Source organism: Enoplosus armatus, chromosome 20 (assembly GCF_043641665.1).
Source record: "Enoplosus armatus isolate fEnoArm2 chromosome 20, fEnoArm2.hap1, whole genome shotgun sequence".
NCBI lineage: Eukaryota > Metazoa > Chordata > Actinopteri > Centrarchiformes > Enoplosidae > Enoplosus > Enoplosus armatus.
Genome location: NC_092199.1, coordinates 2,620,629 through 2,632,023, shown reverse-complemented (window position 1 = coordinate 2,632,023; position 11,395 = coordinate 2,620,629). Strand labels below are relative to the sequence as shown.

General features: G+C 41.1%; 1 protein-coding gene across 1 annotated transcript; it reads left to right on the top strand.

Annotated features, from left to right (window-relative positions):
* Positions 1-190: 190 nt before the first annotated feature.
* Positions 191-11,395, top strand: LOC139303244 (disintegrin and metalloproteinase domain-containing protein 8-like). The gene is made up of 24 exons (XM_070926990.1): positions 191-260; positions 656-762; positions 1,234-1,307; positions 1,417-1,492; positions 1,946-2,022; positions 2,594-2,804; positions 3,232-3,297; positions 3,383-3,445; positions 3,574-3,743; positions 3,835-3,916; positions 4,008-4,150; positions 4,578-4,767; positions 5,125-5,214; positions 5,922-6,120; positions 7,271-7,373; positions 7,573-7,738; positions 7,825-7,905; positions 8,007-8,091; positions 9,251-9,371; positions 9,465-9,624; positions 9,769-9,816; positions 9,924-9,980; positions 10,423-10,596; positions 11,036-11,395. The coding sequence occupies exons 1-23, from the start codon at positions 191-193 to the stop codon at positions 10,549-10,551; spliced, it is 2,568 nt and encodes an 855-aa protein (XP_070783091.1). The 3' UTR covers positions 10,552-10,596; positions 11,036-11,395.

Below are 11,395 nucleotides of genomic sequence, written 5' to 3'. Positions count from 1 at the left end.
GTAACCGCAGTGGTTTGATTTTGACGTTTTATTTAAACGGAAGTCTGTTTTAAGTACTTTTTTTTTTTTAAACCGTAGCTCGCTTGACTGTTTCTTTCCGGTAAATATGCGAGGCGGCGATAAGAGTTAACCGGAGGCGGAGCTTTAACGGAACAGCTGGCATCGATGATTCACGGTGGAGTAACGGTAGATGAGCGGCAGAGCCCGAGCAGAGCGCAGCGTCATGGGAGCGAACACGGTCTCACTGTGGCTGACATGGGGTAGGTTTGCACTACTTACAACTGTTAAAACTATATAAAGTACTTTTGTCACATTGAATTAAAATAGGTTTCCGACATGTTCCTGGTTGAATAAAACAAAGTGACTTTAACAGGTCAAATCAGTGGAAAGGTTGGAGAAGAAGCTGTTAATGTGCTCTCCGCCTGTTATAATGGCATTAATTGTATCTTAAGGCGCATATCGTTTGTGAAGCTGCATGAAAATGTCAAATGTCTTTTTCTAAAAGAGAATATAATTAATCAGGGAGTGTCCAGGATTTCCTTTAAATTAAATTAAAATAAGTCAGACAGGTTAAAATGCAGTTTAGTTCAGACTGTCTCCACATTTTACTAACATATAATGTGAATAACAATAAAGTGTTGTTTGCTGTGCGTAGTTTGTCTCGCGCAGAGCTCCGGGATGTTGTCTCACGTGGAGAGATATGAGGTGGTCAGACCTCAGAGACTTCCGGGGAGACAGAGGAGGAGCCTGCAGGACGACCAGGTGACCACACCTCAGCCACCTCAGCCACCTGTGATACCTGACAGCCATGTAATGATTTTACATACAGAACCTATGGTCGTCTTATTAGTAACGTGCTTAAAAGTAGCAACACCACAGTGTAATTCAAAGTAACTACAGCTGTCAAATCTAGCGCAGTAAAAAGTATATATTTGTAAATATTTGCCTCTGAAATGTGATGTGTATTAGTGTAGAGTAGCATAACAGTACAGAGTAAATGTTACTTTCCACTACTATATCATAGATTAAACTACAGTACCAAGTAGCTAAAATGAGTTTGCTGTCGAACTGCTATAACATTAAAATTTTAACATTAAAAAAAATTACTTTTTACTGTGGTATTGCTACTTATCCCCGTAAGTAAAAGATGTCAGTACGTCTTGCACTACTGCAACTTGGTCAAACTGTTAGTTATCAGTAGTTGTCGTGTGACTAATGGACAGTTTTCAACAGCTTTATCCTGATACGCTTTGGTACAAGTTGGCCGTTGAAGGGAGGAACCACACCATCCATCTGGAAAAAAACAGGTAAATGTTTTTTAATAGAAAACCTTTTTATTAGAATGAGAATTTCATATATATTTAAATATATGAAAAAGAAAACCTGTTACAGATTTTTCCACCTGTATTTTTATAGGAATCTTATTGGGAGAGGCTACACTGAAACACACTATTCAGAGGATGGAAAACGGGTGACAACATCACCAAACGAGGTCAGATTTTACTTTAATTTACCTCTGAAGCATTAATTTAAGTTACAGGTTGTGCTTTTTCTGACATTTCATGTACAAAAGATTTATAGATTTATTGAAAAAAATATTGTGAAATGAAAATAATTGTTATTTGCTGCCCTAATGTACGTGTGTAGGCTTATTACATGTTTTATTACATGTTCTGTTCCTACACAGAAATTTGTAGAATATTTGTATCTGCAAAAGTGTGTATTTTGCCTTATTATACAACAAAAAGTAATAAATTGTGGCAACGTGGAGTTTAAATGAACCTAACATGATAGAGATCTGACATTCCTAACGTGTGATTCATAAATCACTAAAAACAAAGAGACTCTTTGTGAGTAACGTCCATAAGAAGAATGTGAAGTACAAACTAACTACAGCAGATTGAACACACTGATTCTTTAATCTGCTGAATGACTTTCCATCCAGGATCACTGCTACTATCACGGCCATATTGAAGGCGTGGCGGACTCTTCGGTCAGTGTTGGGATTTGTTCAGGCATCAGGTGAGAAAATCAAGATGTTTTACAGCTTCAAACTTCCTGTTTGTAATTTGCCGCTTACATTATCTCCAGTAAAAGTTTCTCAGATACTTGTGAAATGTGTTGCTTCATTACATTTAGTAATCTGTTTTTCAAGACAACTTTCAAATATACAACTCTGTTGTTCCCCTGTGCTTTGCTGTTTTCTATACTGTTTGAGGCATCTTCTCCTATTACCGCACTGTACCTGTACTATAACTGTATTTCTGGTCTTTTTTTTTTTTTTTTAAACTTTATTTAAATGTTTTATTGTGTTTTCAATGTAATTCTAATGCATTTATTTACCTTGCATAAAGCCTCTGTGTTTGAACGGTGGATCAATAAAGTGTTTCTGATTCTGATTCTGATAAACAAATAAAGCTGCCTTTACTTGTAGAAAGCTTTTATTCTTAAAACCAAGAAATCTATACAGAACTTGCACACGCTGCTGTGTGTACAGACAGTTTATAGAGCATTAAAACTATTTCCATGTGTATGTCGAATCACAGTCGTGCTGTTTTACTTGAGAACTTTATCGCCTGTCTTGTGTTTGCAGTGGCTTTGTGAGAGCCCGGCAGCAGGTTTACCTGATAGAGCCTCTGGGTCAGTCTGAGGATGGGGACCATGCAGTTTACAGACGGGAGCACCTGAAGACCAGCGTTCGCTCCGCCTGCGGCTCCTCGTCCAACACCTCCACACCGTATGATGAGGACCAGGACCAGGACCAGGGCCCTCGGCTTGCTGGCCTCTTCAGGTCCAGATCGTGGGTAGGTGCTTAGATTCTTGACTTTTGCAGTACTTGTTGTGCATCAAAATACAAAGGCAAACTCCTTTAACATGAAAACTTACTTGGCAATAAATAGAAAATAGACAAACACAACATTTTCCACAAAGTTGGAAGAACTCTACACTCTAAAATATCTTTGTGTGCGTTAGCAGTAAGATTTCCCTTACCTTTGGCCACAACATGTAGTATGCATGTTTTTGTGAATAAGTGTTCCTATTCTTAATTCTGTTCCCGCCTCCTTTTCTTTCCTTTTTTTCAGTTTCATGTTAGAGCAGAATGTTACGCTAATTATAAATCTATTTTATTGTTATAGAATAAGATAACGCAACACTAATGTATCTTCAAAGAGATAAGTAAATAATAAAGACAAGTAATTATGAGGGTCTCTGTTTTCTTTTTTCCTTCAGGTAACTAAACCCATCGCAGGTCCACAGAGGTTTGTCGAGCTGTTTGTGGTGGTGGACAACGCTGAGGTAAATATCAGATTTTCATTCTTTTACAACCATCATTTCCATCGCTGAATGAGTCTGATCATGTCTGCCTCTTCTCCTCCTGCAGTATAAGCGATATGGAAGCGAGACTAAATCCCGTATTCTCGGAGTTATAAATCACGTTGACAAGGTAATTTCTTTTCTCTGTTGAGGCACATGTTTTGGATGCAGTTTGTCTGGCGACATGCCATCAGTGCTCTTAGCCAACAGCTTCGAGAGATTTCACTCTCTGAAAAACGCCTCCTCCTCTGCCTGCAGCTGTATCGACATCTGAACATTCGCGTCATGCTGGTGGGTTTGGAGGTTTGGACATACAGAGACTACATCGATGTTGACATTAATTCGGAGATTGCTCTGGACAATTTCCTCCTGTGGCGACAGGCTGATCTTCTGCAGCGGACGAAGCATGACAACGCCCAGTTTGTGACGTGAGGATCGCACTCTGGTATTTGATAGCGCAGATGTTAAACACAGAGACGCTGCCGGTTTCACCTGATGTTAAACTTTTTCCTTCAACAGTGGAAAAGATTTTGACGGAGATACAGTTGGACTGGCAAATAAGTTTGCCATGTGTACTGAGAACTCAGGTGGAGTCAATCAGGTATGAATAAAGACTTCTAACTCACATGAATCCTTTAACAACCGGAGATGAAGGAGCGTATTGGTGTTTTATGATAACATTTCTCTTCCAGGATCACCATGACAACCCGATAGGCCTCGCCTCCACCATCGCTCATGAGATGGGACATAATTTTGGTTTGTCCCACGATGCTGTAGGTTGTGTGTGTGGTCCGTCTTACAGCAGCGGGAACTGTGTGATGGCAGATAAGCTCAGGTACGGACGTTCCTGCAGAGCAACTACTTATATGTCATTTCAATATTTTGAGGATTTTTTCTGTTGTATGTTTGGAAGTATCATATTTGTACTAGAACATCATGAGCATTCAGGTATGTGGACACCCCTGTCCTTGGGGTGGGCTAGACCATTTAGACGAGGATATTTTAGACAGTAGAGTAACAGTTTGTGCTTCGCTCTTTCTTGTTTGTTTTACATGACAATGCCCCCGTGTACAAAGCAGCTCCATATAGAAATCCCACCATCAGTGTTGGACCGCGCTAATGCTCTTGTGGCTGAATGGGAGGCTGTCATAGCAGAAGACTAATGTCCATAGTTGTTGAACAAAATATTCAGCAGTCAGATATGGGTGTAATGTTCGGGTGTCCATGTACAACATGGCTGAAATCTCTTTGCTCCTCTTCAGGACAGGAAGTCAAGCGTTCCCAGAGTTTTTCAGCGGCTGCAGTATGGAGCAGCTTGCTGAGTTCATGGAGCGAGCTCAGCCCAGCTGCTTGTCCAAACCGCTGGGCTCTGTTAGGACCATCACTGTGGGCCCTCACTGTGGCAACGCCCTGTTGGACCCTGGAGAGGAGTGTGACTGTGGCACTGTGGAGGTAAAACCCTCAGTAGAGGCTTATTTGTCATTTTTGGGACCTTGGAAAGTTTAAAAATATCCTTTGGTGAAGGAAGACACCATTTGGGTTTTCTGTTTTAGCTGACTGGTGTGGTTTCCTGCGTATGAGGTTACAGCTAATAAAAGGGAAGTTAGTGGTGATTCCGGGCATCCCAAGCTGGAGTTTGGCCTCAAAAATTAAAATAGTTTTCCTGTGCGCTCACATCTTTTCAGAGAGACGTAATTCTTGGCAGAGTTGCAGCTTGTGTGGGAGATTTAAATCTGATCCCTTTCGACTGAACTTTCATGACTGCAATTCCTGCTGAAAGTGTAACTGCATATGCAAATATTTTTCTAGGAATGCAACAACCCTTGTTGTGATGCCTCAACGTGTCGCCTGACTGAAGGATCTCAGTGTGCTCAAGGACAATGCTGTGACAACTGCCAGGTACTTAAGCTACCAATATTACCCAGCTGCCTTTAATGTAGCTTTAAAAGTGGATTTCGTATATGTTGTCAGCTAAAAACATGTTTGCTAAGTAAATTCCCACCAGAGGTCCCAGAGGCTGCACTGCGGTGCTTTGAGCTAAATGATATTAGCATGCTAACATGCTAACATGCTGGTGTTTAGCAGGTTTAATGTTTACAATGTTCACCATCTTATTTTAGCATGTTAGCATGCTTGCATTTGCTTGCAGGTATTTTCAATAAACTAAAGTATTAAATTTCATAACAATCCATCCAATAGTTGTTTCGATATTTCAGTGTGGACCAAAGTGGTGCACCAACCAGCTGACTGACACAGCAACATTACCATCTTTAGAGCCATGCTGCTAGCGTGGCTAAAAAACCCTCAAGACTGGGTTAAGAAAGCCAGATCAGCTCCACTGTCAGTGGACAGAGAGTGCAGACTACAGAAGGACCAATCATACAGACACACCCTGCAGTTCAATAATAACAGGAACCAGAGGGTGATATCCTGCAGTTTCCATGATCTGATCTGTCACTCACCACATCCTTTCTAAAATGACAGTAGACTGCTGAGAGGTGGTACATGAAATACCACATAAATACACAAGCTAATTATATAGTGTTTAACCAACTTCTATTTGAGCTAACTCTCTAAAATCACCTGAAATGTTCTTTAACCCACAGTTCGAACTGGCTGGGAGTGTATGCAGAAAGTCAGCCGGTGACTGCGACCTGCCTGAGTACTGCACCGGAGTGTCGGGGGATTGTCCTGAAGATAGCTTCGAGATGAACGGCAAACCCTGCTACGACCAGGCACAGGGCTACTGTTACGACGGACAATGCCCGACACATCTGCAGCACTGCTGGAGGCTGTTTGGACCAGGTAGGCTCAACACACTGCTGTCAGTATTCAACAGGGTCACTCTTCACACCAGTGTTTTCCTTTTCTTTCCTTTTCAAGATGAGCCTCAAGGAACTTTCAGTTATTAGTCTATTTCTAGCAGCTTCAGTAAATTTCACTGTCACATGGTGTAAATGGTTCTTTTAATAATGTGCATTTTTATTATAAAAGACTACAGAGAAGTTAATGAATAGCACTCTCACAGAGAACAGGAGAGTCTCTACAAAAGAAGTGTGTATTTAAATATCAGACTCATTCTTACTAATTTGTCGAATGATATCTCAACATCATGTAACATCTCGTGTGCCTAAACCTTAACATCCAGTTTTCCCTTTTCATTTAAGGTTAATAAAATCTTCTGACTCCACTCTGTCTGACAGGATCATATATAGAGATGTCCTGAGCCAATCATAAGATCTCCACTTGAATTTAAAATATAAAAGTTAATAACGGCTGCACAGCTCAGTTTGTAATGACATGGTTGTATTTATGCCAGGAAAAGAAAAAAAAACAGATGAAAAGTTATATTATAAGGATTATACTGAGATAGTGGGTCAAAATTATGACTTTTTATTAATAAAATAATTTATAAGAAAAATTAGGACACAATATGTCAAAATTCAGACTTTATAAGTCAAAACTATCTCATGATATTGAATTGTGACATATTTTTAAGTGCATTGCAAAGCTCACTGGCTGGACTCCAACAGTCGACGCCTTAACCCCTAAATCACCAGGGCACCCCTGACTTATGACTTAATATCACATACGCTCAACTTAAAAAGTCTACATTTGTGAGTTAGACAGTCAGTGTTGATTTACTATCTCAGTAGTTTTTATTTTTATCATTCCTAATTTTTCAGCTGGATTTTCTTTTCCTGGCAGAAATGGGCTTCCATATAAACTCCACTCATTACAAACTCATGCTGTGCAGCTCAAATTTTGGATTCTATGACTCTAATTCTAAAATTCAATTTTGATTTAAAAAGTCAAAATATTGACTTAGTATTTCATACTTTTGAAGAATATTTTTATTTTGATCATCTCTAACTTTTCTTCTATTTTTTTTTCTTTTCTTGGCATAAATGGGCTTCCGTAATTTAAGAGGTTAAAATGAATCTTCTTTCCTCAGGGACCAGAGTTGGATCAGATGTGTGTTTTGACCTGAACAAACGGGGCGAAGAAGGTGCTAACTGTGGGAGGAACAAATTCGGCTACACGCCCTGTAAAGCAACGTACGTATCATCAATATTAATACTGAACTTCCTGCTGAAGGCCAGCTTTGTTAGTGTGCCCTGAAAGGAAATCTGACAGAATGAACCAATGAAAAGTAGCGAAAACTGTCACATGAAATGTTTGAGGCTCGTTTTTATGTCTGTGGAATGTCGTTACTGTGTGAAGTTCTTGATTAGTTTGTTGATCTTTCTTTCGTAGGAATCTAAAGTGTGGATCTATATTTTGTGGAGGAGGCGGTGAGTCGATCACAGGTAAAAGGGCAGCCTACACTGTGTACGGCATAGAGTGTAAACTGGCTGTGGATGACGACAAGACCAGAAACATCGACATGGTGCCAAAAGGAACCAAATGTGGGCCAAATAAGGTAAAACCCTCAGTGGAGAGTCGCTTTACACTGAGTTTTGTTAGTTATGTTGGATGTTTTACTCAGAAGCAAACATTTGTGCGCAGGTTTGCCTCGACAACAGATGTGTGGATTTATCAGTTTATGGGAAAAAGGAGGATTGTGCCAAGAAATGCAACAACAAGGGGGTGAGTGAGTTACTTTAAGGTTTGAAATCATGTTTTCAGTTTGAGTGCAAGTCCAAGTGCTTGACTCACGTCTAGATTTATGTATTGCATTTTATCTTCAGGTGTGTAATCACAAGAAAGAGTGCCACTGTGATCCCGGCTGGGCTCCACCCTACTGTGACAACCAGTATGCAGATTTACCTCAAGGTACAGGACACTGTTGACATGGATTTTATGACAGTAAACGTATTCAGTCCAAATTTTTGAGCTGCTTAATTGCTAAACACAAAATCTTTTATTGGGTTAAAGTGAAGGTCAGCTCTCAGTGAGCAGCACAGACACAAACAGGTCACACCTGCTGGTTGAATCATCTTCCAGTAAATGAGAAACATGAGTGATTCATTATGAGTGATCTCCTGTTTCTTCCAGTGTTCCTGATTTATTTTAAAACTGACCACCTTTATTTAAGATAGACTGCACTGAGTATCAACTTAACAGCATACGACTGGTCGCCTTTCACATGAGGTATTTTTTGCACAAGGAGCTAATTGCTACTTTAGAAAGTTGGAGGGAGTTTGCTGAGTGATTGTGCAACTATTCAGACTTCACAGTAAATGGCTAAAAACACAAATAAAAGAGGAAGAGGAGACACTTTCACACAGAGCCGGCCAACATTGTGAAATACCTCTGTACAGGGCGAACAACACTAACTTCTTTCCTCGCCAGAACAAATCAAAGCACTCGTGAAACCACTTAGAAATGACACCACTCTGTTCACAGTAACAGAGCAGCTTTCTTCTCCTTTGTTGACAAAACAATCACTCACTCTCTTATTATAATGATTTTCTTATGACCCACCAAATACACCAAATGATTCTGTTTTAAAAAGAAACATTTCTTGTTATAACAACACACGACTTTATCGTTTTATTATCACTCGTTATTACACAACACCAGCACATTACGTTAAAGCAAGTTGAAATAACATGATGAGTTTGTATGTTGCCAAAACAAAGAAAAACATCCAGTCAATGCATAAAGACACTGTAGCCCAGAGCGAATCCTTCAAGTGCCCATTCTTCCCCATTTGATGTGTTTTTAGCTTTTTCCTCTGAGGACTAATGTTTTCAGTTGTATTAGTTGTTTATGCTAAAACAAGAGTCTAGACTCTGTGAGGCTGCACTGCTAGCATGCTCCCAATGACGATGCTAACATGCTGAATTATGTTCACCATCTTAGCTTACTGTGTTAGCAGCACAGTGGTGATGTCAACAGGACACAAAATGTGCATATGAAAGGATTATAACGACAGAGAGTTGTGCAGCTGTAAAGGTGTCATTTAATCTAATGTAATCTATGTCTGCAGGTCAGAGTGGGATAATAGCTGGTGTGTGTGCAGTTCTCTCCGTCCTTCTGCTGATCACTGTAGTGATTGCAGCGCTGATGTGCTGTAAAAAGGACAACATGGACAACTACACCTCCAAAAGGTAGTTTTTAATTCATTCTCTGGTGACTCATACCCGCCCCCGTCCACGTCTTCGGTCTTTCGCCTCCCTGCTGAATACATTTCGTCTTCACAGGAAAGTCCACTCGGCTCCAGACAAGTTGAACCCGATGTTCCAGGAGCCAAGTGCAAAAGACAGACCGCAGATCAGTCAGCCCACTTTCATGGAGTCAACGGCAACACAAGCCTGCGCTTCTCTGATTGTTACTGTGACTCCCAGCAGAGCCGCTCCACAGGTACAGAAACACAAAAGGAGTTAGTCAGGGGGCAATTAGTTCATCATGTGTGGGCAGGTCAACAGCTGGAAGAGTTTGAAGAACAGCATTTACAAAGTCAACGTAAAGTACTGGGATAGTTATTAACCGCGTCTTGTTTTCCAGCCGCCAAAGAAAGTGTCTTCAGTGTCGCCTTCCTCCCAAACTGAGCCGGTGAGCTTCCACTGAGATCTGATGTATATAACAGAGTCGACAACAGCATTCACAGTCTGCCGAAGTCAGATTCCACTCTGAATACGACTTCTGTTTCTTTTCCACAGACCAAACCTCCTCCTCTACCTCCGTCCAAACCTTTACCGCCTCTGAATCAAACACAGGTGAGTCACACCTGCAGCTGCTCTCACTGGTCACATTTGTTGCTTCCAGCTTCTCTGATGTCTCCACGTGCTGCTTTTCTTACTTTTAATACGTTTCATACACAAAATGATGAATGGATAGATTAATCTTCCTGACAGTAATGATTAGCTGCAGCCGTTTATAAAGATATACAGACAGACGTGCTTCTTAAAGCAGACCTTTAGAGCTACCTTTATCTAGTCGTTTTAAACAGTCCCCTTGAAACTCTTTCTTGTGCTGCAGTAACATGTGAGTTTCCCCTCAGTGGCTCATGAAAATCTTATCGTAAAGATCTGTCACGGGTTAGACTGCGCTTCTTTTTTGGGACCAAAACATTAACCCCCCCCCCTCCCCCCCAAACCTCCACAGTTTTATGTGCAGAAGAAGCAACTTCACGTTCATAAATGTGTTCTGTTTTTCCAGTATAAGGCGGCCAAACCAAACCCTCCTCCTGTACCTCCAGTCAAGCCCAGCCCTCGTCCGGCTGCCAGGGTCAAGCCGGGCTCTCCCCCGCTGCCCCCAGCGAAGCCACAACTGCACAGACTCACATGAAAGTCTCATTAAAAGCAGAAGACTCGACGCTTTCTGGGATCAGACGTGAGTCACAGAGGTCAATAAGTTTGGAAAAGTTAACTCTTTGTCTTCACCGACCGAGACTCGAGACCAAAGTGGAAACTCTCCTTTGTAACAAACAAGTTGTCTCACTGCACTTTTTTATACGCGTCAGCCAAATGGTGCTCATGAAAATGTACTTTTTAAAATATTTATTTAATGTATGTGCATGGGACTGGACGGGTCCAAAAGGTTTGGGGGGGGGGTTATGTGTTTTTTGTTTTTATCTGAACTTTTTTTATTTCAGCCTTCAGCTGAGCTGCAGCCGAAACAAAGCTTTGTTTTAGATTCTGCATGCACCTTAAACCGTCTGTAACTGATTCAAACGACATCATCGTCAACAGTTTATTTACAGACACGATCATTCATTTGCAGTCATGTTTGTGTCACCTGATGAATGTAAGTCCATTATTCTCTCTTGTAGTTCTGTTTTCTGAGGGAAACATCTGGTTCAGCGGCTCGTCTCCAGCTGTGTCTGCAGGTCGTGTGTTTTTACAGCTTCGACGCCGTGAGAGTGAAGGTGAACAGAGAAACAATGAGCTGAAAGTCGGTATAAAACTCCGTAAAGCCGAGCGGAGCTGCAGCTTCGTCACTACGAGCGACGCCTCTCACAGTCATTTGAATCAAGGTTCACTTTGTGTAACTTTGTACTTGAAACGCTTTGAATGGTAAACAATATGTGAGGTTTGCAGAGTTCAGATGACCTGTGTGTGATACTGTGGTTCAGCCCGAAACATCTACATGCTCCTTTGTTTGTTTTCAGTCCTGAGGGGGGGCATGGGGG

Excerpts from the sequence above, each read along its gene's own strand:
- LOC139303244 (XM_070926990.1), top strand. The coding sequence starts at position 191 with ATGAGCGGCAGAGCCCGAGCAGAGCGCAGCGTCATGGGAGCGAACACG. Across the intron at positions 1,493-1,945 it reads TGACAACATCACCAAACGAG|GATCACTGCTACTATCACGG; the intron begins GTCAGATTTTAC and ends CTTTCCATCCAG. Across the intron at positions 3,917-4,007 it reads ACTCAGGTGGAGTCAATCAG|GATCACCATGACAACCCGAT; the intron begins GTATGAATAAAG and ends TTTCTCTTCCAG.